The sequence below is a fragment of the Ceratotherium simum genome, chromosome 3, assembly GCF_057802395.1.
Source record: "Ceratotherium simum simum isolate JZ-2026a chromosome 3, ASM5780239v1, whole genome shotgun sequence".
In the NCBI taxonomy this organism is placed as follows: Eukaryota; Metazoa; Chordata; class Mammalia; order Perissodactyla; family Rhinocerotidae; genus Ceratotherium; species Ceratotherium simum.
Window position 1 is genome coordinate 36,101,583 of NC_141902.1, and position 27,323 is coordinate 36,128,905.

Sequence of the window (27,323 nt, forward strand, 5' to 3'; positions counted from 1 at the left end):
TGGTCACCCATCCTTAAAAGCATTGTAATAAGTCCTTCCTCTGAGAACAGTGTGGGTGGTAATTAATGGTTAATAACACTAAAGAAAGAGCCATCAGTAATGACTGCCAAATGCCCTTGATGCCTCAGAGAGTATTCAGACTATTACCTAGCGACGCTAGAAAAATGCAGATCCCACAGTTTCCAGATCTGTCTGTTGCTTTTGCCCTTCAAGTCAACCATTTACCCTGTCGAGCACTGTCCAACAGACTTTCTGTGATGATGGAGACATTCTCTGTTTACTCTGTCCAGTGCTAGCTGCCACTTGTGGCTAGTGAGCACTTGAAATACGGCTAATGAGGCTTAGGAACTAAATTTTACATTTGATTTAATTTTAATGAATTGAAATGTATCTGTAAATAGCCAAATGTGGCTGACGGCCACCATACTGGACAGCACAGCTCTGGCCAATTCAAACGTCCTCAAAGCATCTGCATGAAGGTGAGGCTGAGAAGGTAGTAGAAAGTAAATTAACCGATTAGTCAGTCTATGTTCAAAACATTTTTTTACTCCTTTTTTTTCAAGTTAGCGAGAGGAGTGGCTGAATCCAGGGTCCGAAGTGAGAGATTACTAAAAAAGAAAAAAAGTTTCCCCGTACTCCTGTACCATTTCCCTCTCTTCTCATGGGTACTAAAATGAGAAGACAACTCAACTCACTAACAAAAAGCTAAGCTAGCTTGTTTTATTGTAAAGCAAAACTTTTCTCTACAAACCTGAGAAAATAACCAGTAAGACAAGGTTCAAGAGAAACATCAGCCTCACTCTGTGCTGTTCTTGGATCACTTCCAAGGAGACCTACAAGAGCACAGGCACATACTTTGTCATGGATTGTTCTTGGCAATAAGGCCCACTACTCATCCACAGTTCCACTCCCCTCCCCAACGAGACATGTCAACTGAGAACCAAAGAGTCAAAATCACGGAGGAAAAGTGCTGTCTCCCAATCCCTCCAAATATCAGGTGTCTTTTCTTTTTTGCCTCTTGCACATAAATTCTGTGGCAGGAAACTCTGCAGTACATGATACACAAAGCCTTGAGCTCCCACCTTCCTGCCTTCCCGAAGCATTCCCCTGGCCCGAGAGGGGTTTGAACAAGCTGTGGCTGTTCTCCCTCATCTATGTCCTCGCCCTTGGAGTGAACTTACTCAAACTCTACATGGTAAAGAATTCATTCTTCCTGCACGCCTTAGCTTAGTATTGCCCAGTCTTTTGTATATATATTTTTTCTGAACAGTGCATTTCTCAGGTATTCAAACTCTAATAATGGGACAGAGGTTTGGTGACCGTAATTCTCCTCGTGCACTGCCCAGCACAGTGTCAGATGCAATTAGGGGCTTAATCAATGCTTCTAGATAATGGATAAAGGACTCAGACGCAATGGGATTTTTATAGCTTTTGGATTTCAAGGTACTTTTTTTAGTTTAACATATTCCAGAAAACAATGTATCTTTTGCTGTTGTAGGATTTGTTGAGGGCAGTGGATTCAGCTTGGTTCTTTGGGGGAACGACTTCAGAACTGGTCATGTATTGTTCAGGTTGATGTCATGATTGTTTGAAGGTTAGGAAAACAGCCCTGAGTTCAGTCGGCAGTTGCATGATTGGCACAGGAGGAAGAAGGACAGCAGGATAAAGACACAGGCGGTCCCTGTTTTCTCAACAGTGAAATGGAAAGAGAATAAAAATCCTTATTCATGAAATGGTCACAGTGCCCTGCTAACAACCAGTAAATATGACTAGCAAGACTGTGTGAGGAACTCCGCAGTTGATTCAAGTTGGGAGCCGGATAAAGGCAAAGCCCATGATGAACGGTGGCTCATCACAGCCATACTGCTGCTGCCTCCTCTGTCTTCTGACTTACCTCCTGGCATGTCTATTTTCTAAGGAGATCATTTTGAAATAGAAAACCATTCATCCTGCTCCCAAATTCATCTTTAACTGAAAGATTAAAGTGTAAATAAATAGAAGTTTAAATCAAATTTAAGGCTAAACTAGTAATAATAAAAACACTCCCTCTGTTCCAAGTTAAAAAGTCTACAACAAACAATAAAGCAGTGATTCTCAAAGTGGGGTTCTTGGGTCAGCTGCATCAGCATCACCTGGAACTTGCTAGAAACGTAAATTCTTGGGCCCCACCCCAGACCTAGGGGAGCAGAAACGCTGGGGATGGGGCCAGCAATCCCTGTTATGAAAACCTTCCACGTGACTCTGTACTAATATTTGAGAACCACTGCTTTAAACCAATGTTGAAATCATCAAAACTATTCTTTTCAATGTTGTACTAAAGTGTCCTAAATGAGGACCCCTGAAATGTCCAGTCTTTCCTAAGTCTGTAAATAAGGTCTGACTAAGCACAAAACATGTCCAGCCAATAATCACCAGTTCTGAGTCCTAGCAGGTCTGCATGTTGTGCTACCCAGGAGCTGATCAAGCCGCCCCTACATCCCCCAGGGGGCTCCCGGGGGCCACACATGCTTCTGAGCTGAAACATACGTGCTCATCTGCTTCACGGTGGGAGATGGAGGGGAGATGCCCCTTCAAAAGGGGACACAGGGGGGAACGGTGACACTGTTACTGGAAAATCTACGAATTTTCCATCATTCCTTTTTTGGAGGGGAGCAAATATTTAGTACTTTTCAATCACTATTTCACTATAAATAATAATCAAAAGAAAGTGCTTACAAAATTTTTAAAAAATAGGACATCTTTGCAGACGCACTAAGTTGTGCATGCTTCACAGTGAGTACGGGCAATGACAAGGTGCGGCATCTAGATAATTCTCTGCCAGTGTGTGTCTGTGTGCTTATTTCCCAGATCCTTGTCCCTCAATCGCAATGCTTATTAACCAGTATCTTCCAGTCACAGACATTCTGGCTTTACCTGGTCCTTTCCTATCCCACCACAACTAACCTCCAGATTGTAAGGGGAATTATCAAGACTTTATTGTCCAAATGATCCAAAGCTTTTCAAATTTCTGTCTGATAACAGCATTTGCTCATGTAACCTAGTCTTCGTGTGCCCCAAGAACACAAGGACAGAAAAATGTCAAAGCACGAGATGCCCAACAGCATTTTATGATATTTTTCATCACGCGAAAAACCTGTCCTAAGAAAAATGGAAATGCAAACTCTCCTCAGTAACTTTTCTCACTTTAAATCGCGCCTCTCATCACGACCTACTACACCCACATAGTCATGTGCCATCGCCACTGCGCACGGTCTCCAACATTTCAAAGGCTCAAAAGCTATTTTTAAAGCCAAAATACAATCTAAGTTGCTATTCTATAAAGTACTTTTTACGGAAGAACCAAGTAATATAGAGAATTTTATGCATGTGGGCAGTTAGCCAACTCACCAAAAGAGTGAATGCAGCTGTCGATGAGATCGTCCAGGCTGGCTCCTTTGGCTAAATGTCCCAGAGACACCATCATTCGGAACTGGGTGATCTGGGCCAGGCTGGGGTGGGAGGGGACGGGGCTGCTGGCTGGCTTCGCCTCTAGTTTTGCTTTAGGGGCAGCTCTGCTGCCATGAGAAGGTTTCCTGGGGAAAGAGAGGAGGCAGTGAGCGCACGCAGAGCAGCCAGGGGACAAACAAGCTGGCAGCTCTCCGCTCTGGAGGCAGATTGGAGAGGAAAGCAGTAGAGATAAGACATTTAATCCCAGGAGTGGGGCTGATAGAAGACATACCCCTCCCACTTGGCAAATGCACCAAACGGACTGGTTGGCTGTTAAAGAGACATCTCCCAAGCAAATAACAAGGTGAGATTTCAGGGTTGCAAGTAGGGCTCTTCATCCTGGGTGAGGACTGCTTTGGCCCCCCGTCTCCAGTGCCTGAAGGGGAGAGGCAGAGGCGAGACCAGCTTGGCAGTCCTTAGCACCCAGCAATAACTGTACATTTTAGCCACAAGGCCACTGACTTGGGTCTTAAGAATTGTTTAAGTTGGTCTCATCTTCAGCTAAATTTATTCATCTTGAGCAATGCCAGAGATGGTGTAAAAAGTCGAGTGGCCTCAGAAACATCTTTAAGGACTTTGGGAGAGAAGTCAAAGACTAAGGACCCATGTGCAGGGGTGAGGGGTTACGGTGGTGGTGTCTAGATTTTGAGCTAGCCCTGCCTGTCTCACAAATCTTGGTTATTTTAAGATTCTGCTTTTCATTATTGATAATACAGGTAATCATTATGAGCCATTTTTATCATTAAACATCATTCCATTAAATCCTTAGTTGGTCCTGACTGATTGCAAAGAAAAGCAGAGCTTATGAGAGCTTTATTCCAGAAATGAATGTGACAGGACAAGGCTAGATCTGGAAATGGCTCAGGAGTCTAATAGGTCTCCTTCGTGCATTCTCATTTAGCTTTCTCTTTGGTCACGACCTCAGTACAAGTCAAGTTGTTTGCAAAATGATATATGAAGGTTAACTAAGCATTTTATTTGCACTTCCATTAAAAAAATAAACATACACAGACACATATCTATAATCTTTGAAGGTTTAATAGTGATGAGTATTGTTGCTGGTAACTTCTTTGAGCATATAGTTAATTCTCCTCCCCTACTGTGGCTTATTTCATAGTTTACAACCAAAGAGGATATGAGAAAAAGAAATATGGCTCAGATCCATAACTTTAGCTACTCATGACATATTTTGATAAACACATGATGGCATCAATTAACCAATAAATGCTTATTCTATGAGGAAGACATTATGATAGGCCAGAGAGGACCAGGGAGAAAGTCTACAGAAGGGCACTGTGTAAACTGTAAAGCACACTCACTGTATGTTAGTTGTTGTTGTTGTTATTGTTATTGTATAAATGTGATCTAGAAGTTCCTTAATATAAAAATCTAGTTGGAGAATCAGACCTAGGCCATGAAAAGATAACTCCACAAATCTTAAATAAGTGTCCTGTGAGTGTCAAAGCTAAGAAGCGTGATGTTCTCAGAGTATGGAGTGTAGGTCCAGGTGGAGTGTTGGGGAGAGCATCTCTGACCAGATACAGTCTCACCCGAAAGAGACTGAAGAAGTGCTTAGATCAAAATAAAATTCTGGGGCACACATGGATTTTGGGAAACCAGCCTGCTACAAGACAGTGTAGCGAGCTATGGGGCCACTTGGTGCACAGCCAGACTGTGGAGGGGACACCCTGCCCTTCAAGCTGCTTCAACCTAGCTCCAGGGCGCTCGTGTGGCAGTGGCTGCTGGGCTCTGATCCAGCCTGGGGTGGGCCCAATGAAATTGAATCAACAACTGGCTACTGGGAATCTGCTAACTCAAGGCAGTGATTTCCAAAAGATCAAGTTGGTGTTACAGGACTTGATCAAGTTTCTGGCCATTACTGATTTTTACCCAGGCCCTGCCATAGCCCCAGGATCAGATCAGTATCTGAAAACGAGAGAGAATAATAATGGCCCCCATGAACTGAGTCCCTGTGATATGGCAGGCACTAGGCTGGGGATTTACATGGTCTTTAAACCTTACAGCCCGGAAAGATGTTATCTCCATTTCGTGATGTTGAAACTGAGGCTGAAAGAGGCTAAGTGACATAGCCAGGGTTGTATAACTCACAGGTGCTAGACCTGGGATTTGTACCCAGCGCCTCTCTGGCTTTATTTAAAAAATATTACCATGCCTGGAACTGTGCCTGGAACCATCAAAATTGGCAAGTAGACCATCACAGAGAGGCTGAAGAGATCAATTAAATCTAAGACAAAAGTAAAATCCTCTAAAAGCACAGCTGATGACATAAAGGCTGAATCTTGGCCCTATTCCTTGTGTGGGTCCCTGGAACAGGCCTCAGACCCCAGAGCTGGACATGCTCTTTGTGGTCATTTCCCAAGCCCTTCATCTATAGATGTGGAGGTCCAGGCTCAGAAGGGAACTGTGACTGGCCACTGGTGCAGAGACATGGAAGCCAAGCCTCCTGTGCCCCTGGCATGCTCCCAGCTGGGCTCCCTTCCCTTCCTAGAAGCAATGACAACTCTCTCAACCTGGCCCTGGTTGTCCGGTGTTGGAATTAGTCAGCTTTCTGCCTTTTCACCATTAAGACCTCTACCCAAGGCAGAGTTGGGAGAGATGAAAACAAAGTCTTTCCCAGTAGAAGTCTTTTCTCTTGGGCCTCCTATGACTTCTCCCCAGCCCCTGGAGAAGGGGCAACTGCAGGAGAGGCTGTCTCTCCACATACAGCTCTTTCTGCTGGAGCCGGGAGGTGTCTACTTCAGTCCCTCAACTGGTGGATCCAAGGAAAATTCCACTTTCTCTCTCAGTCGGTGGCACTGACCATTGAGGACCCTGAAAACTGCCCTGGTTTTAATTCTGGTGATGTTTCCTAGTGTCACCATGACGGGAAACCACTTTGGTTCACAAGGTGATTCTCAGAGGCAGATGCTTTTGCCAGAACCAGGAGGGATCAGGGTAGATTCAAGTAGAAAGAAAACATGAAGGGAGTATTTAGGGGAGGGGGAAGGGAAGGGAGGGGCAGAGATGCAGTCTGGGAAGGATGGAGGCCAGAGAGGCTCAGAGGGTTTGGGTGTGAGAAACCAGGGAGCAGATAAACTATTAAAACCAAAGTGCAACCTGAAAGGTCTGGGAAGGTGGGGGTTATCTGCACCATTAACCAGGAAACTCGGCCCTTCTGCTGCACGGCCCTTCTGCCGCACAGTCTCTCAGCTGGCTGCTTTGTGACAAACCATCAACTCACTGTCTCTTCTGGTGAAATGGCTGTAGATTAGGATTTATAAAGTGCTTCATTATAGGCAGGTCTAAGGGTGTTTTAACAATCCACACAATGAATAGCCTCTAAGTCTGCAAAGGCATATTTTTAAAGGATAGTAGCCAAATGGTTCCTGGTCAGTTCCCTCATGAATTAAAAAAAAAAAAGCCCGAGAGAAACAAATTAACTTGAAAGTGTTAGGCTAAAACTGGCTAATTAAGGCCCCATCGAGTTTGAAGGAGACTGTCAAAACTCTGAACTGTGTGGGGCGATATCCTCTCCAGGCATAGGTACCTCGGTGGAGGTCACAATTTCAGGTTGAACTTGATGTGACATCCAGCCTAGGAGAGTTAAGGGATGAAATGAACGAAGAGAATGGAAACTTCCACTACTTTCTTTGCAGTGGAAGGTGGCTTTTACTGGCTTCTAGTGAGGATTCCTTCCAGTCTGTCCTCTCCCTGCCCCCATAATATAGACTCAATTTAACTTACTGAAGCCCTGCCCCCCACTGTAGTGCAAGGTAGGGTGCCAGGCCCTCAGGGGACGCGGGGCAGGGTAGGGGAGGGCAGAAAGGGCCAAGAACATTCAGCTCCAGAGAGTCCAGCAGGGCAAAGCTTCCTGCCTCTACTGGGTATGCCTGCGCAGGCGGGGCACGGCGCTGTCACCCCTGAGCCAACGTGGATGGAGTTGGGACGTGCACATCTTGCCAGCCCTGTGCTGAGCCCAGGCCGTGGTCTGGGCAGTTGTCCCGTTCCAGCCCTTTGGGGGAAGAACTCAAAGTTGCCTGGCCCCTCCAGCCCTCTTTCTCCTGCCAAGAGCCTTGTCACTCACTGTCACTCTCCCTTCCTCTCTGTCACCCCAAGATCCTCCTAAAACGTCTCTTTAGAATCACAGTCGGGTGCAGGGGAGTACAGGTTTCCACCCAGAAGGTTACACGGTTCGCTGACCTCTGCTTGCTCGCTGCAAACGCAGTTGGCCTTTCTGGGCCCCGGAGGAGATCCGCGGGGCCGCGAGAGGCCGCCAGGTGGCGCTGCCGGAGCCCCGCGCCCGCAGCAGGCTCCAGTGGAGCGGAAAGTCGGCGAGTGGGGGGTCCCAGGCGCCCGGCGGTGCGCGGCCGCGGGAGGAGGTCGGTCAGTGCAATTCCGGACTCGCCGGGCGGACTTTGGCCGGGCAACCCGCACAACCCAGCGCCCTCCCCCACTTCCCGGGCGCGACGCGCTGGGCGCTCGGGGCGCGTCCGTCCCTTGCGCCCCTCTCCCCGGACCCGAGCCGAGCCCCCGGCCTCGCCAACCGCACCCGGGGCCAGCGACTTCCCGTAGGAGGAGGCGCCGGGGTCGCCCGCGCCCGACTTCCCATCCGCGAGAGGTCTCAGGGGGCCGCCCGCGCAGTGGCCCCCGCCCCGAGAAAGGAAACTGATGCTCCCGAGAGCCCGGGCCCCTACTCACCGCGGAGCCTCTCTCGCCTTCCCCAGGGTGCCCATGGCCGCGGCCCGCGCCCGGAGCCGCCTCACCTAGCACGGCGGGACGGGCTCGGCGGGGCGCGGTGCATCGCCACCGCCACCGCCGCCTGCCGGGCCCCCCGCCCCGGGCCTCTCCGCCCCCGGGCCGCCCACCCGCCGCTCTCCGAGCCGGGCGAGCCCGACCGAGGCGCACCCGCAGGCACAAACTTTGTGTGAGCGCGCCCTCGCCCTGTCGCCCTCCCCTGGCGCGCGCGCACACTCACACTCGCCCGCACGAACCACCTGACAAACGCTGATGTTATCGGCTGTAGGAAATGTGTGGCGCTCCTCAGCTCTTCTCCGAAACCGGCCCCCATTGCTCGGTAGTGCCCGGAGGCCTGCGCCTTTTACCCTTGCCGTCTGCCTCTCCCAACCTGGGGGCGCGCTCCGAGGGGGAGCTGGAGGGCTGGGGAGGCTCCGGGTGCACAGGATCCCACCAAGCCCGCGCCTGGAGAGGAGGGGTGAGCCCGGGGAAAGCGGCTTCGCCGAGCGGCTCTCAGGGGACCCCCTGCCCCCACGCCGCCTGGCATTTCAGTCCTGGCTCCCGAAGACCCCCTGTCCCCTCGGAGTCCTCTCTTGTATATATCAGAGCGCAGGGCCGGGGGCGGGGAAAAGAACTAATACACAGCTGTGGATTTGCCTCAGCCTGCGCCTTTAGGTGTCTTCTTGCTAGCAATTTGTTAGACTGGTTGGGAGATACGCGCCCCGCTCCCTGCAGGAGGCGGCGGGTGTGGAGGTGCACTCCGGAGGCGTGATCCATATCGCGCAAGAAACAGCTGCCTGGCGTCTGTGGGTGGGGAGATGTGGGGAGAGGGGGACAGGAGTGGGGAGAACTTTCTTACAGTCGACCCGGCCAGGAATGGCGGCCTACCCTAGCTTGTACGAGTGATAGTGATGGTAACAACAGCTAAAGATGGTTGAGTGCGTTGTGCTAAGTGCTTTCTATACATTGCCTCGTTTCATCCATCTGCCCCAAATACCAACAGGCCACCACTTTAGAGATGAGAAAATTAAGGTTTAGAGAATAATATGACTCCCATCACACAACTAGTAAATTGAAGAGAGATCTATGACCTAGGTTGAGATCTGTCTGACTCCGTGTAATCGCTACTGGACTGTCCTAATAACACACCCATTATCATTGTGACGTGCCATAACTCCAGCCACGGTAATAGGTCTCTTGCCAGCCATGAGGTTCTGGACCTTAAAGCTTCTGTCTGCTATTTCATGTATATATTTCTTTATATTTATATGCCACCTTGTGCTAAAAAGATATCAAGGTACATAACCTACAAAAAGAAGTGTGAAAAATAAGGCACATAAAATGGAGTCAGAAATAAGTCTTTTTAAAAAATGCGCTCCATAGAGTCCAAAGCACTTGCTACAAGTGGAACCAAAGTTTGTCTCCTGAGTTTCTAGCAGTCAGTTCAAAAGGGAGGCTCGTCTAAAACTGGATGCCTGTCACATGCGAGACCAAAAAAAAAAAAAAATTGCTCAAGAGAAGATCAAATCTTTTTGATACAGAGACCGTAAAGAAATTTCTCCAGAGAATCCTTGTGAACTTTGGGTAGTAGAAAGAACCAAGTTCTCAGGCACAGCCATATATATGGAAGGGGACATGTGGCTGTTTAATAAATATTAAATTGTGACACTCTTCCAGACTTATCCTGTATATGCATATATATGTATATATGTCAAATGGATAAACATATACCTGTATGTAAATGCATAATTATATTATATGCAAATATGTGTTTGCATAGATAGGCTATTTGGTGCATACTAAACACTCGTGTAGGCAGTCGCACGCCCCTATCCAGCTGCAGTCCATTATGTATATGAGTATAGAAATTATTACTTATTAGTTCATTCAAGAAATGAGTCTTGCTGAGTTTTCTAAAGAAAGAGGCCTGCTTCTGCCCGGGAAGCTTCTTCCTCTTGGGTTTCCTGAGAGCTCTGCTTTCCACGTGCGCCTGGTTCTGTTTCTGGGCCCACCTGAGCTCTTCGATGAGGCTTTCTGGCGATTTCTACCTGAGCATGTCTTTTCCAAACATGTGAAAAATTAGAAGTTAGCTCCATCTCTTTCTTCATCGTTTGCCATGTGGTTGGTCTCCCTGGTGTTGTCTGAGGCACCTCTGACCTCAAGAACAAAGTTCTTTTCTCGTGTTCGCTTGTCGTCTCTTCTGCTTCTGCCTCTTTGATGGGCAGTAATCAACGTCTCTGTAGCAGCTGAGAAAGGCTGGGGACCACTGTCTTCCTCTGCCCACCCTTTGGGTGAGGTCATTCCTTGGGACTCTTTCTCTGTCATCCTACCTCTTTTCAATCGGGCATTCCTAACTGATGCCCACGGGCCTTTTACTTGGCTTTTGGCTGGTATCTGTGAAGCATCTGAAGCTAAAAACACCTGCTTTTTAGATTTTTCATTAAATGATCCATTCCTCAAATTGGGTGTTTTTATTTTCTTCCATGACTTCGACAGGACCCATATGACTCTCCTGTCTGAATATCCAACCTTGATATCTGACGTCCACACCCACACTTCCACCTGGTCACCTCCTTTCATTGTCCCACAGGGCTTCCTCTCCATCTCCATGGCTACAAGTTGGTCTTGACTCCCCTGATCTCTGAACCTGGACGTGTGGAATAGTCTCAGAAGTGGCTTCCCTAATTACAGAACTTCCTCTCCTCCGATCCTTCCTTCATATTGCTTTCAGATTTACCAGATCATGTCATTTCTCTGCTTCCAAACTGCCGAGGAATCCCCAGTTGCCTACAGAATAAAGTGCAAACTTCTTAACGTTGTGCATCTTCACAACTGGACCTTACCTGTCCCGCCTGGCCTCCAGCCACGCCCTCCCAGGCACCTGACCTCTTAGGGTGCACCTCGGTCACCCCTGTAGTTGCTGTGCCAGGTGCCCCTGCAAGCCCCAGTGCTTTTGTTCACATACTTCCTTCCGTCTGCCATCTCTTCACCTGATAAACACACAAAGGCACAGTTATACCCAACGCATGTCAGACTGGCAAGTACCCTAGAGGGCACACCCAGGGCTGCCTCCCTGGTGCAGAGGGGTGCAACCCACCTCTCAGAATCTGCCTGATGTTTGGTTGTGTTTGGAGAACCTATTGGCTACCACGGCTTCCACTCTGCTATCTGACATTTATTTATCCATTTAAGATGTATTCACTAGTGCCTACTTAGCATCAGATGCTGTCGCTGGCATTGAGAATCTGGTAGAGAACAAGACAGACTAGATCCTTGTTCACGTGAGCTTATACATCTAACAAATAGACTGTAAACAAGTCAACACATGAACGAATACACCACGATTTTACGCCCTGATTTCCAAGAGCTGCCACTTCAGAGTTGAGGTACCCCTGCCCTCATGGGGACACCATGAGGTATCCCAGTTGAGGCCCCCACATGCACCTGTGAGGACAAAGCTGCCACATTTGGGGGTGCACAGCTCCAGGGGAGAGTGAAGAGAGACGGAGAGGGAAAAGAAGGGGGTGTGTGGCATCATCCTTTGCTCTCCGGCTGAGTGCGGCTCCTATTTCTGAGACAGGGAGAATTGACCTCATTACTTCATTATCTTACTTCATTATCGTGACAGGCTGTCCCACACAATGGCACCTTAGATGCTCTAAATCCCTGCTGCTGTTACCTTGGACCAGGGCTAGAGGAACTGCCCACGTGAGAAGCGACTCCTTTGGCTCCATGCCTGTAGACTGGGGGCTCGTGGTTGGACTCTTGCTTGTTTCATTGTTCTCGCCGTCTTCTCGTGGACGCGGCAGCCGCCTCTCTGGGAGTCTCTCCGTCTATGGGCCAGCTGTTCTGCAGAGTATTACGTCTCCTTGAGGTACCCCCAGGAGTCTTTACAGGGAATTTTATGAATGTCAGATAAATTATATTTTAAGATAGATCATTCCATATAGAGACCCTAAATGTAAATATCCATTCTTGGTTTCAGCTGCTTTGAAGGATGCTGCCTGTCTCTGTGAAGTCCCTTCCCAGAGCACCTCCCCCCACAGTCATATTTATTTATATCACAGAGCCCATATTTTTGATTTTGGAATTTTTCAAGGATGTGAACACAACAAACAAATTGAAATACATGTTGTCTCATGGCTTTTACTCTTAGTGAGATGGGAGTCCCTGGAGGGCTTTGAACAGAGGAGGGGCGGGATCTGACTTCTGCTTTATAGGGGCACTCAGGCTGCTGAGTTCCAAAGTGACTCGTGGGAGGTAAGGGCGGACGGTCCTCCGTGAAAGTAGCTTTCATAATTTCCAACTTCTGGATCTTCCAGGTCAGTGGCTTTCAAACTGTTTGCAACATTACTCCCTGATGAGAAGTGTCAAATCTCATTTTACATTCTGTGACTCAGATGTATGTTTATGCTACGTGTACAACTGACACACAGGCTGTGTGAAATACGATCCTTTCATATCTTTTTTTTATGACATTAAAAAACAAAGGCTGGTCAGGACCCACTAAACTGATCTGTTACAGGGTTGGGATCCAGCTCTAGTCCACCTCTCCTGATAACAATAGATCTCAGTAGTTACCTCTGGAAAAGGGAAGTAGGGGCCCTGAGTTGGGGGGGATCTTACTTTTCATTGTTTCCCCATTTGTAACTTTTATTTTTGTATTATGTGCAAGCATCTATTCAATAAATAAATCCTATTTTGAATCATTCTGGCATAGAACTTTGTGCTTTCTGATTCGGACCCAAATGGCTTTAAAAAACCAGAAGCTGGAGCCAGCAAAGGTAAGTGGCTGTGAATCTGCTTTGTTCAAGTTTATCAAAAAATATCAAACAATATATTTCTCACAAATATCTGGGAGGCAGAAGACAGAGAGTTAAAAGTGTGAGTTCTGGAGTTAGACAGATTTTGAGTTTCAGCCCTTGTGTTTCCTGGTAATGTGACCCTGAGCAAGTTAACTTTTCTAAGCCTCAGTGTCCATGTCTGTGAAAATGGGTGCAAACAAGGCCTGCCTCTTGGAACTTTGCTCATGATTATACGACATGGTCTGTGCTAGCATGTCGTAACCACTGAAGGCATATTAATGTTTTGAGTGATTACTCTATGCCAGGTTCTGGGCATACAAGTGAATATTTCAGTAACCCAGTAAGTGCTATGTGATCATGTCTAAGGACACTTTTCTGGTTCTCGGTTGATAGGGAGCCGACTTCTCAGGGGAAGTGAGGTCTAGGTTAAGATGCAAAGGGTGAGATGAATAGTGAGCCAAACAGAAGTGAGGGGAGGGGAGAGGAGAGGAGAGGATAGAAGTGGAGAGGAGAGTGTTTCAGAGACAAGGAAGATAGAGAGGGAAGGAAGAGGAAGAGCTGAGCGCCTTGCTGAACTACGACACTCGGGAACTCATGCTGCTTCTCCCCACCCCCTGCCAATATATAAATAAGGCTCTCAAGTCTGATTTAATCTTATTGCCTTTGCAGAAGCTGAGAGGCTTCACACCTTGAAAGTCCCCTATGAGCTTCTTAAATCCCTTGCTCCACTTTAGATATGATTCAATTAACACCACTCCTCAAGTTTGCCTTTGGGTGCTTAAGAGGAGTGCTGCTGAAAAGAAGACTGAGTTAATTACGATTCCACACAGGGCTTCTTTTCAAATGGCTGGCATTGCAATCAGAACAGCAATAATTTAGATACTAAAACTCATTTAGTAAGGCAACCACTATTTTTAAAACTCCTATTGTGCACCCAGCACCATACTGGCATTAATACTACTTAATAATTTAACACCTACCAAGACGCATGGGTAAAAGCTGGAAAAAAACAGTTCATAGAAAGATTCAAATAGCCTGGACCAGCCAAAGGATGTGGTTTTCTGGGTGCAAAAACTGTTTAATATGCATTCAAGAAAGTACTGTGATAAGCATAATATTGAAATAAAAACTCCTGAGTATTAGTAGATACACTTGCGTGTGCTCAGTGAAGATCATTGTAAATTAATGTGGGCGGGCACTTCTCAAACTGGCCTGATCTGCAGACGCATCCTTAAGGGTCTAAAAGAAAATTTTTTCCCTTTAAAAGGGGTCATAGTTTACTCATATTTAAGAAATACTAAAGTAGGCCATTTCACACACAACTTACAAGCATTTTACCTCTTAATTGTGACGGTGGAGTTCTGATACCCCATCCTACTTCAGCCAAAGCCTGGTCTTCCCCACCCCACAAGTGGTGTTAAGTATCTTTTTATTTAGTCTGATTCTTTGTCATGGGAATAGGGAGTGAAACTCTCATGGGCAGAGAGCAGCCTTAGTAAAGTGTGACTTGGGACAGAATAATCTGTCTTCTATGTGCCCCTGTCTTTGCAAGTGGGAAGTGAGGCTCTGTCGGCCAACTAAGGAGGGTGTGTCTTAACCCTGTGGGTAACTGTGTTCCCTGAGCACAGAGTTTGTGTTTCACAAATAATAAAGTCACACCCAAGAGAGCATCATGAAACTCAGAAATGCATTGATTAAAAAACAAAGCTGAAAGCTTAAATTTGCTGCAAGTATCCATCAAGATTAACCTGCTTCCTTGCCTAATTGGCAATGGACGCAAACATTTTGGTTGAAGTCATTTCTAGCATCCATCCAAATGAGAGCCAAAATTTACTGTGAAAGAAAACTGTCTTTTTTTGTTTTGTACTTTTTCTTCTGCACCTTGCTTCAGACTGAGAACACTTAACTCTGAAGAAAGTGTGCAGCTATCGGAGTCTGCGTTATGGTTTCCTAAGTATGGACGGAGACCTAACCGTCAACCAAAATGGTTAACCCAGTGTTCAGCTTAATGGATTTTAAAGTAAATTAATCAGTGAAAAGTATTGTAATACGTTGTGATAAATCCTGTCAGTGCTCATTTATGTGTGATTTTCAAGTGCCCCAGAAGTGAGGCTTTGCTCCCCGAGGAGAGTTGCCTCATGCTGGATCTTAATTTGAACCACGCAAGTGTTAATGGCTTTGACGTCATTACTTTGTATCTGGGTGAGGAGTGTGAAGAAATCTGGGTTAGACTTATGATGGAAATAGACAAGTTATATATAATTAATATTGGCAGGTGTTTAAAAAAAATCCTCTTAAAAATCTAAGTCTCTGTGACTTTTGTCCTGTAGTGGTCAGAGGAAGTAAATGGGTCAAGTAGGAGATGGGGGTGGAGGTGGTGAGTTCGCCTCAGGCCCTCCCCACTTAAGACCACTCTAACTTCAGCAGGAGTGGCAGGGCTACATTTTGACGTTCCTGGGCCCCTTCCTCCATAAAAATATATTTAAAAATATATTCTGTGATTGTGTCGGCATAAAGATGAACATAATCCAGACTGGATTCATTCACTCTTATCATATTCATTTTTTTCTTCTGATTTTAAGAGAAATTAAATCAAAACATTTTCATGGGCCCCTGTAAGTACTGTGGGCTCTAGGCACTGCCCCTTCTGGATTAGTGGGCCCTGGAGTTAGGCTGGCTCCTTCATGAAAGACAAAGAGCTCTTTCCTGGCTCCAGGAGAGTTCGTGGCTTCTGGCTGTTGAGAAATGTTGGTGTAAAATAAGGGCAAAGGTGAGTTTCCAGGAGGAGTTTCCTTTTTGTCCCTTTTGGAAACACAGTAGGGAGGAATATGAAAGATTTCCTGGAGAGCAGTAAGGTGAGAAATGGGACGAAAACTGAAGACTTGCCTGGGGAGGAGAGATAGAACTAGGGGCTCTGAAGGGTCATTCAAAGCCCAAGGGTCCCGATTAGGGGGCCAAAAACGTAGTACTTATGACCAATTAGCTGTAGATGTAGGGACTACGGAGCGCTTGTCCTGCACTGGAGAGTAAGTACCTGTTGCTCCCTTTTCGGACTTGAACGTGGGGCTGTCTTACCCAGAGGCCCAGCCAGAAAGGACCTGGCAGCCCCTGGCCTATTGCTGAGAGTAGGCTAGGCTATTGGGCAAAATTGGTAGGCAGCAAAAACAAACAAGCAAATCGAAGAAAGGGCTGACTCAACATGTTAAGCTATGCTGAGCTAGATTCTGTGATCAAACACAATGCTTTTTACTTTTTTCTCTGTATTTTCTGTTTACCGTAAATTCCTCATGATGATTATATGAGCAAACACACTGAGTGCTTCCTACATGTGAAGCACTGTGCCAAGAGATAGGTTCATCCTCACAAAACACTTCATGGTGATTGACCATTGTTGTCCTCACGTTATAGATGGGGGATTTAAGGCTCAGAAAGGGTAAGTAACTCACCCAACTACACATAGCTAGTGAAAAGTGAAGCTGGATTTCAAGTCAGTGTGATTCTGGAACCCAAGCTTATCACCATTTTGTGACACCGCCCACTCATAATATATTAGATTTTGTATTCAAAATAGTTGAGCTTGTTGGCTGTTACCCATTATGAAATTCTGGGTGAAGTAAAGAGGATATGTAACCAGTGCTAACTGTATTGTTGATGATCTCAATGAAGCGCTGTTTAGCTGTCTATCAACCACAAGTTATAAACCTGAGCATCATCGGGGTCAGAATTTTTGTCTGGTTATAGCTGTTCCTAGGCCTAGCTTAAGCTAGAATTATCCCTAAAAAAACGTGGCTATTAGTGGGGGGAGGGAGAGCCACTGACCTGAGACTTGTTCAGGCCTTACCCCAAGCTTTCACTTTCAGTATTTGAAAAGCGAAAGTACAAGTGTCGTCAATGTGCTGTTAATACATTGATCGGGGCCGTGTTACTGTAATATATCAGTTCTCACATGACAGGTCCCAGGTGTGGGTGTGTGTCTACACATGTGAATGTTTCCTTAACAGATTGGGTTGAAAACATGGTTCCTGTTACAATCTTTTCTCCATGATTCCTTTTTTACGGACTTTGGTCTTCTCTTTAAGAAATGGGAAATTCTTAGATCAAGTGATTCAAGCATTGTTCCTTAGGGCTTTCTTACTACAACCCAAGAGGTTTGATTTGTTTGTTTGTTTGTTTATGTGAAAAGAGTTTTATCTCATTATTATACTTTAAAATAAATTCTCATGACTGAGCTATTAGTGGAATTGTACTCAATCTAAAATTCTACTCTTTTGTACTCAATCTTAAAGTCTACTCTCAACAGGTGTGAATATTTTTCTGAGGTGCCAATGTAAATTCAAATATTTGGTCTAACCTGGTCAAATTAGGAGTTAAGACTGATTTTGGCTTTTCTGGTTTTGGGATGATTTTTGTCCAGTCCCTTAAGTTCCCAGTCTGGACCATCCTTTCCTGGAACATCCCAGAAACCCAGTGTTCTCGGTATCTTCCTGCCTTGTTGCCCTACCCAGCCTGCTCACAGCTCTGCTGGAGATCTGGGCACTGAAGAAAAGGAATCCCTTACTTATCTTCCTCTCAACAGAGTGAGTCCCATGCTCGAGAGTTCCTGACTCAGACGTGCTGCTTTTCTTCCTGGTCTCCCGTCTCTCTGGACTCACACGTGACACGTAGACTTCTATTTCCTGCTATTCCATCAGTGTCTTGCTTTTCCTTTTCTTCTTCCAGGACATTTGAGGACCACTTTTTACTTTATCTTCTAGTTAACATGATGCCTGGCCTTTCTGCCAGCCCCAAGACTGCATGCCAAATCCTGTCCTTACAAACGCTGGAGTCCATGAAGGAAAGGTCAGCTGGTCAACTATCCAGGGTGCCTATGAAACAGACAGAGGGCTAGAGATAAGGAAATCCAAGGAGATGCAGCAAGGAGGATGGCTCATCTACTTTTGGCTTCTGCTACAAAGAAGCATAGTAGGTCCAGGTTCCTGAAAAATTATTTGACTATGTTCCACCCTACTTCATCCTCTGGGGAAAGATTTTTCCTCTGTTCGGACTTGTGTGTTTGCCCTTCTGACTTGGAGGCGGGGGTTGAGCTGCCTGAGACTGACAACAGTCTTATATTAATATTTTTCATACCATCACTTTACTGAGGTTGTGGACATCCCAAACCTAGGTTAGGCTCTGAGAGTCACAAAAGAGGTAGGTAGTCACAAAAGAGGGTGGCTTTTGATTCAGACACTCATGGCCCAATGTTTTTGGCAGAAGCAGCTCTTTCTGAACAGTAAGTCATTGTTGAGTGACATGAATAGGACCAGAGCTAAAGAAAATTAAGTTTTCAAAAGATTGTCTAAAACATAAGTCCTATCAGTCCCCAGTATTCAGGGTTTCATCCCCACTGAAGCAAGGTTGCTCACGTTACAGGGAGAAAACACATGCACTGCGCTGCCTGGAATCCAAGGGCACTCTGATTCTCGAGTCAGCCGCCACTTAAGGATACGAAGTAGTCGTTGCTTGACATAAAGTTCATCTGGAAGGGGAAGAGATGGATAACCCTTTCCCGTCTTGTCTGCATTTATTCGCATCTCACATTTCCTGAGGGGCATGGCCGTGGTTAGAGGTACATATCCAACAGAAAACAGTATCGTTCTAACAGAGAACAGAACTCAGGGAAATGGTTGTCAGTTTACAAGGTTCCTTCCTCCCTGCATCCATTTTTTGTTTTTGTTTTTTACACTTTTGAAGGTGTGGTCTACTGTTTCTTAAGGAGGTTTCACTCAGATCTCAGCCAGTGCTGACCTGGAGGACTCAGGAGGGTCTTATCAGTTGTGGTGTTGCCCTTAGGAAGTGAGTCCTGTCTGGGCATGGCTGGGAAGGCCCCGCACTCCCAGAGCTCCCAGGACCCTGTGGACGTTTCAAGATGGACTGGTTTCCTGGGAGAGATCTAGGATTGTGAGAGTCCTCTGGAACATGCTGGATTGAGCCTTCGTAACCAGCCACTGTCTAAAAGAGGGCAGTTCCAGACTTTCAGGGCTGAGGGGGAAATCCCAAACCTGCCTGGAGTTTTCCTGGGACTTCAGGAGCCAGGTGCTTCCTCTTAGTTCACAGAGGAATTTCCATCCCTGTTCATTGTTTGTTACTCACAGGAGTCCTCCCAAGGCACCGAGCCAAGTGACTTGTTGTGGGCCATGGGGTGAATCATGTACAAATTGAGAATTGCATCGTGTCTTCAAATTCTAGCGTGGCTTCTTGACTAAAATAGCATCAAGTCTTTCTTGGAAACATTATGTCACAGGTGGCAAAGCATTTGTCTTTACCTGTCTTCATCTCTTTTCTCTTTCCTGGTCTCTAGCATGTATTATCTGAAATGTATGATTAGCATTTGTAATTGATCCACATTATACAATTTGGCTTTTATATACTCCCTCTCTGCTGAGTTATTTTGTTTCACTAAAAAGGCAGAAATCCATGAAATAAAAAAATAAAAAAATAAAATGGCATATCAAAATTGCCTGTACCCTGGAAATCATCCCCATTGCAACCCTTGCTCTGTGCTGCACGTGCTCTTGTAGTTTAGGGAAGCAAGTACCAGCTTGATCTCTAACAGCAGTTTTAGTGTTGACTATGTTATTTTTGTTTTTTAATCAGGGACTTGTATATGTAAACTGGAAATATACATGTATTTTTACTATGACTGCAAATGTCAAAAATCGTCTGAATTTCATAGCTTGTTTTGCTGAGAAAAAATTTCCTAAGAACACTGATCAGGAATCTGATGAATTTCTGGAGGGGCCAGAGGGTCTCAGAGGTTTACTCCCCTCTCCTCCCCTTCTTCTCTGGAGCGGCCTCAGGCACGACATCCCTAAATGAGTTTCTAAAGGAATGGGACCTAGAGAGGGGCAGGCACCATCAGACTTGGAGTTTTGCAGAGTTCTCCTCAGTTTTTAAGTAAACATTTAGTGTTAGGTGATTAGTTCAATTCTTTGTTTCTTTGCTTGACACACTGGACAAGTCATTCACTTCTGGAGTCTTGATCTTCCCCGTGGTGCTCTAGCTGGTAGCATCTGTGATAATTTTCACCTCACTTAGTGTTGACTGAACGCCATGCTCTTCAATTAGCTAAGTGATGTAGTAAAACATCATTAACCCAGACTTGATAGCTTTAGAGATTAGTAGTTCCAGAAGTATGAGATGAAGCTTACTATTTTTTAAATATGTATATGAAGAAAGGGTTTATTAAGCCTAAGCACATGATTGTAGGAGCAAATAGTTTACCTGCTAAGAAGAAAACTACCTTTGAAGATGTAAATACTTTTTAAACACTGCTGCTACTAATTACAGAGAAGTTTAACAGACTGAGCAGCATTCTGAAAGAATCTTTAATTAATATATGTCCTGTAAAGTCAAAAATAAAAACAACAAAATAAAACTCCATATCCTTCAAGATATTCTGTAGATGAAATTTTTTTTTTAAACCTCATGTTGGCCTTCTTTGCACCAATTGCTTCAAACTTAAGAAAGTCTAACTAGATGTCATAATGTTATAAGGTTTGGAGTGATGGATTGAAACACGACTTTTTGAGGGCAATCTAAGAACCTTTGGGATTTAAGCATGGTCTTCAAGTGTGTGGGTCTATTTAGGTATGTGTGCTTATATGCGTCTGAGTGTGCACACCCATGCAGGTGTGTGTGTGCTATAATGATAAATTGTCAGGGCCAAAAGAGTTTAAGGACACCGATGCAGGGAAATGAGCAAGGGCGACGGAAGCTACTTATATAGAAAAGTGGAAAGAAATTATCTCAGAACTTTGAAGTAAAGTAAAAGCAAGAAAGAGAGACTTCACAGCATAGAAAACAAAGGGGGAAGTGAGAGGCTGGTGTAACTTCATCATCATAAATATTCAGATCTTTGGCAGAATAAAAAATGGAACCCACCAGAATAGAATTTCTGAGGTAGATGGTTATTTCTACATTTGCATAGCATTTATGCTTGGGGATAATAAATGAGTTTTAAGTTTGTGTCTTAGAACAGAGACCTGTATTCTATTCCTGACTCTGGCAGTGAGCAAAGAAATTCAATTAAATTCAACCAATTTTTAGGGAGAACACGGACATGCAAAAATCCTCCAGGAGCTTTTATTCTAGTTAGCAGAGCCTTTCTTACTCAGCCATTTGGTGCTGACACATTGCCTACCTCCTCTGAGGCAGAGTTTAAAATGACAGATGTGGACCGCACATGTCAGCTTTCTCTTCACCTTCCCCTGACTGTGGTGCTCTGAAGATAAATGGACACTGTTCCAAAACAAGTATTTTTGTAGATGTCAGACGTTCTTTGTCCACGAGGATGACCCCTTCCCACATTATTTGGAGTTTTCTACTTCCAGATATTATTTGGCCTTGCATAGCTTCAAAGCCATTTCCAGCTATTTGTAAACCCAGCCCACCTGTCCATCTCTTGCTGGTGGTTCTGCTTATCAACCCTGGAGCCGTGGTGCTGACAGCTGTGCAGGGCAAAGGCTCTCTCGCCACAGCTCAGGAGTGTGACAGAGGCCTCAGAGAACCTCTCTCTTTCCAGGATGCCAGGACAGATGCCAAATGACATCATCGGGGTTCCTGCCTCGCTCGCTGGCTCTAAGCTCTGGAATTCCTATAGAAAGAGCCTTTGACATCCAAAGTTCCTGTTGAAAGGTCACGCATTGTCCTTTGTGCAGCAGTGTAAGGTGTCATATATATATATAAAGTAAGGGAAGCGAAGCCTTCAAAACCAGGCGCTCAAGTTAGATAACTAGTGAATGGTAACCCTAGACCTGGGATCTCGACCTTCTGCCTTCAGATTAGTGTTGTTACTACTAACCATGCTGCTTCCTCCACAAAGTATTCTACCCTAAAAAATATTTTAGCACAATTAACTTGGCAGAGTAAAATCCTCCAACAGATAAATTGCTGTGTTTGCAATGGAGTCTAGGGCAGATGAGTGTGTGTGTGTGTGTGTGTGTGTGTGTGTTTTCCCCAAGATTTTATTATGAATTTCAGACACAGAGAGAAGTTGAAAGAATAGTACATAGGACATTCATCTGCACTCCACCTAGATTCACTAATTATTAAAACACTTTGCCATATTTGCTTTCTTTCTTTTAAAGATATTCTTTTCAAGAATAATTTGCAGACACTCTGACACTTTACTCCTAAATGCTTCTGCTTAAATTTCCTAAGTACAAGGACACTCTCTCACATACCCATAAGATTTCACTTATATCTAACAATAATTCTATAACAATATCTAATAACCAGTCCATAGTCAATTTTTTCTGGTTGTTCAATCCCTATTCAAATGTTCTCAGTTGCCCTAAGAATGTATTTACAGCTCTTTTCTTTAAAACTAGGATCCAGACTAGAGTCACTCACTGACTTTGGTCATTAAGTCTCTTTAATATGTTTTAATCTAGAACAGTACTGTCTAGTACAGTAACTACTAGCCGGATGTGGCTACTGAACACTTGAAATGTGGCTAGTCCAAATTGAGATGTGCTTGAAGCGCAAAATATACATCGGATTCTGAAGACTTAGCATGAAATAAATAAAGCATCTCAGTATAATTTCAATATTGATTACATGTTGAAATCATATTTTGGCTCTATTGTATTAAATAAAATATATTCTAAAAATTAGTTTCCTCTATTTCTTTTTGTTTATTTTTTTAATGTGACCACCCTAAGATTAAAAATGACATATGTAGATTGCGCTGTATTTTTGTTGGGCAGGGCTGGTTCTAGAATGTTCTTCATTTTTCTGCATGACATTGACTTAATGAAATGCCTATGACAGTTATATTTAGAATAAGACAGATATATTTTGGTGGGAAATAAAGGACTAAGAAAAATTTGCAGAAAGGGCTGTTTCTTGGGAGAGCTTGGATGGGATGTCCGGGTGAAGAGCCTGCGGAATGAAGGTGCTGTAAAAATCCACCATGTCGTGCGCTTGCTCCGTGCAGCAGGTCGATTGACCTTTGCTCTATCTGCCTCCTTCATATGGATTGGTAAAGTGTCTAAGGATTCACTTTCATGTAATGTATTGATTTTTCTTTTTTTGCCTAATGCACTTTTTCTCAGTTTTTTCTTTCTTCTTCCTGTGTCTGCTCGCTTCTAAATTCATTCTCTCAGCTCATTTTAGGGGAAGCGTGATGCTCCTGAATGCTGTTTTAGCCATCTTGCGGGAGTTCCTGGACATCGTTGCCCTGGATAAATCAGTGGGTGTTAGAGACGTTCCAGACTCAATGCCCTAATCTCCCATTGACTCTTCCCCATCCTCCTAAGCTGCAGACACCTGACTCTAGGTCTGCTCTCTCATAGGACTATCCTGCAATGGTTCACCAGAATCCTCTTTTTGAAAATGGTCACTTTTCATTTTTATTGCAAAAGTTAATTGTGTTCATTTAAGTAAAGATAAGAAACATAGATAAGCAAAAAAAAAAATTCTTACCCCGACCCCAACCTCTCTACAATAGCATAGTTTGGCTGCTCCTAGTGTAAACAATATTACTGCCCTCCTGTATTAGTTCCCTATTGCTGCTGTAACAATCACCCCAAATTTGGTGACTTAAAACAACAGAAATTTATAACCTTACCACTCAGTCGGTCAGAAGTCTGAAATGAGTCCTCTGGGGCTAAAAGTCCAGATGTTGACAGGGCTACATTCCTTCTGGCGGCTCCAGGGGAAAATCAATTTCCTTGACCTTTCCAGCTTCTTGAAGATGCTGGCATTCCTTGGCTTGTGGTCCCTTCCTCCATCTTCAAAGCACAGCCCCCCAGTCTCTACTTCCATTGTCACCTGCCCTTTTTCTGACTTTGTTCCTCTTGCCTCTGTCTTACAAGGACCCTTGTGATTATATTGAGCCCACCGAGAAAATCCAGGATGATCTCTCCATCCCAAGAAACTTCACCTCCATCTACAAAGTCCCTTTTGTCATGTAAAGCAGCACACTTGAAGGTTCCAGGGATTAATAGGATGTGGATGTTTTGGGGGGGGTCCATTATTCTGTCTATCAACCTTCTCCAATCCAAAACATTTTCTTCTATCTGTTTGCCCCATTTACATACATGCAAATGTTTGTTGTTATCAATTGAGGAATAGTGAGGATTTTTTCTTTTTCTTTTTTTGGGAAGAGGGAAAAGTGAAAGGAGAAAAGGAGAATGAAAGGTTTTGTGATATCTATTCCAGTTCTGGCTGAACAACTGGACTTGAGACCTGCTGAATAGGAGGTGATGGCTAGAAATAAGTGGAACCATTTAAGGAGGACTATGTGGCTCTGGGCACAAGAAGGGCTACTTTAGGGTCAGGGAAAAATGTGGATCAGAGTTACTTGTTTTTGTCAAGGACCCAGCAGACTTCTGATGTACTGGGAATGGAAGTGTTGAGGCATCTGGATGTGGCAGTGTCACATGGACATGCTGATTCTGATGGTGGCAGTGGGAGAGGTCCTGCATGAGAGAGAGCTGGTAGATGAGAGAAGCGACAAGTGAATGCCACAGTTCAACTGTAGATGATCATGGGCACAATGATGTGCAATTTAGAGGAAAGTCCTCCTATGACACGAATGGAGATGTTAGAGGCAGAACAAACGTGTGTGTGTGTTCCACTTAGCAATATATTATGAACACTTTTTCCATATAAGTAATTTCCTTTTATGATATATGGGGCTTCCCAGTATTCCATGTTTGGAAATGTGCCAATATTTCTTGATCTAATCCTCTCTTGCTGGTGATTCCAATTTTTTCTCTATTTTAAACTATAGTATAACGAACATTCTTGAAACTTTCACAAATCCATAAATATTTTCTTAGGATAACTTACTTGAAAGTGGAATTGCTGGATCTACAGAGTAGGGGCATCATTCTAGGGCTTTTGAGCTATGAAGTACAATTTCCTTATCTGTAAAACGAAAGAATAAGATGAAATTGGTGACTTGCAAGTTTTTTTCTTTTCTTTTTAGTCAGCAGACTCTTCCAGCAGAAACTTCTGCAGAAATGTGGGAAGTAAACGAGGCAGAGGTGAACGCACTCTGGTGGAGTGGGACTGGGCTGAGCTGTTTCTGCCTCCCCGTCCCCTCAGCTGCCATGGGATCCGCAGAACCTCTGGGTCTCTGAGGCACGCAGTTTGCAAACCACGGGGCGAGGTGACCTCACCTTCCTTTTTACTGATGTCTTTGCTATCGGTTGCTTTGATTAAACTGCTGGCTGTCTAGATGGGTCTGAGATCATTATCGCTGGGTCCCCGCCATGCCCTCTCCTTAAGTGGGGCAGTAGGTACTTGTTAATCTTAGATAGCAGCCATTTCCCAGCAGGTCAGAAGCCAGAGGGATCCTGCAGGCCAAGTTGAAAGGGAAGAAATGGCCACACCCACTGAGGGAGATGCCCCAGGAGCCTGGATGGGACGGATGAATTGGGGGACTTCCTGTGACTCAAAACTTGGGGAATGTAGAGAGTATATAATAAAAATATAATTTTAAATATACAGATGACTTTGGGAACATCAAATGCAACCTCCTCTTTTTGTAGATGAGAAAATGGAACCAGAGGAGGTAACGGTTTCACCCCAGGGCACACAGCGACATAGGGCATAATCAGGCATCCTGAAAACTACACAAGTGCTCTCTTGCTTTTACTCCATTTGACGCTCCCCCCTCCCCTCTATAAAGGGGAAAGGACAGAGGGGAGGAAGGAACCAACATGTGAAACACCAACTATGTAGCAGACAATGATCTAGATGCGTTCCTTATACTTTGTTCACCCCGTCAGGATGGAACATCATGCTGTCATGCACATAAGGTCTTTGCCTCACGAGTTCAGTTCTGGGTTCCAGAGGCAACCAGCGATGAGTGACAATGCTGCGATTTGAACTCAATCGGTAACTCCAAAGACCATTCTTCCCCAACTTGGATCTATTTTATTAACCTATAAAGGTACCTGTTGCCTAAATATCTGATTACAGAGAAATTTGGGGAGTAATTTTAAGACCAAATAAGGTAAAAGGTGATGAACAAGGACCTGATAACAGACAAGGCTCTGAGTAGGATATAGACACATCGATTTGATTCAAACACATCAGTTTAGGAACAGAACATGACCTGAAACCCTGCCCAGAATGTGTCCTTGGAGGTCCTTTCTTGGCATGAAAGTTGGTGCTACAGGAAGTGGTCTAAGATGTAAAGAGAAACCCTTTCCTCAAGTCAGATCCTCTGGGAAATACCATCTAGTGTTCAACACTAGATCTGTGTACCCTCTGGGGGATCTAAGAGTTCGGCTGGAAGGAGCACTGTGGCGTGAGTGCTGCAGCAGTTGTAATGACTGTTCAACCCAGTGTGTGTGTGAGTTTCATGAGTTCTCCTAAAAATAAGAAGAGTAAGCATCAAAAGCGATTCCCACTTCTAGGGCATACTTCAACACAAGCAGCTGTCCTAACGCTTGCTCTTTATTTAAATAACAGACTTTGGTGTGGTAGTTACCGCTTCACAATGTCATCTTCTTTTAAAGATAAGATTCATGCTAGAAATGCTTCTGAAGTCTAGTTCTCCTTTTCTGCAGCAAGTTGTGCTGAATTGATCTCAGCATTTATCTCTGTTGTAAGAGAGTCCTCTAACTGGGGACTGGTAGGAAAGCTTGGAGTGGAGTATATAAGAACAAGATCCAATCAAGGTGGGAGGGGGATGTCTCAGATTTTTCTCACCTGAGGAGCCTGTGCCATGTCTTAATAGATGCCTTTCTGATGTTTGTCAGAGGACAGAATATTACAATATGCCTTTAATTCTACTGAAAACTAACCAAGGGAAAAGTAGCTGACAATGACATACTGCGTAGTCACAGAGGCGTGACTGGGTTCCCCTTTATGTCCTGCCTCATACGGTCTGCACTAACCAAGCTCAGTCCTCACCGAACCTGCACCTGGGCAGAACTTCAAGGGCAGTGACCTTGACTGGCACGGCCCAATGAGGGAGTTATCAGCCAGTGGGCTAAGAGTGTAGCCGGGCAATTGCCTCTCAGTATTATACCCGTGATATCCAAATTCATTGTTTAAACCCCCTCCTATCTTAAGGAATAATCATAGGAGAGAAGCCAATAATAAGGATGACAGTTAATATTTACTGAGCCCATGTGACATACCAGGCTCTGTTTTAAACTCTTTACATACATTGTTCTTTGAATTCACACAACCTGTGTTAGTTAAAATGTCATAATTTGTGTTAATTAGTATACCTCTCACAACAATAATAGTTGATACTATTATTACAGATGAGAAAACAGAGGCACAGAGAGG

The 27,323-nt window shown here is 44.8% G+C and overlaps 1 protein-coding gene across 5 annotated transcripts in view; it reads right to left on the bottom strand.

The window, feature by feature from the left end:
• Positions 1-8,765, bottom strand: part of RASGRP1 (RAS guanyl releasing protein 1) — a 74,709-nt gene extending 65,944 nt beyond the window's left edge. For 2 of the 5 annotated variants that reach the window (XM_087424938.1, XM_014780560.2), the window contains exons 1-2: positions 8,481-8,764; positions 3,388-3,572 (exon numbers count right to left, since the gene is read on the bottom strand). In XM_087424938.1, the coding sequence (XP_087281064.1) occupies positions 3,388-3,572; positions 8,481-8,554 (259 nt within the window). In that variant the 5' untranslated portion in view covers positions 8,555-8,764. Of the gene's footprint in view, positions 1-3,387; positions 3,573-8,184; positions 8,353-8,480 lie in introns of those variants that run through there. The other 3 variants (XM_087424942.1, XM_087424948.1, XM_004421397.3) reach the window with 3 other exon arrangements.
• Positions 8,766-27,323: the final 18,558 nt, after the last annotated feature.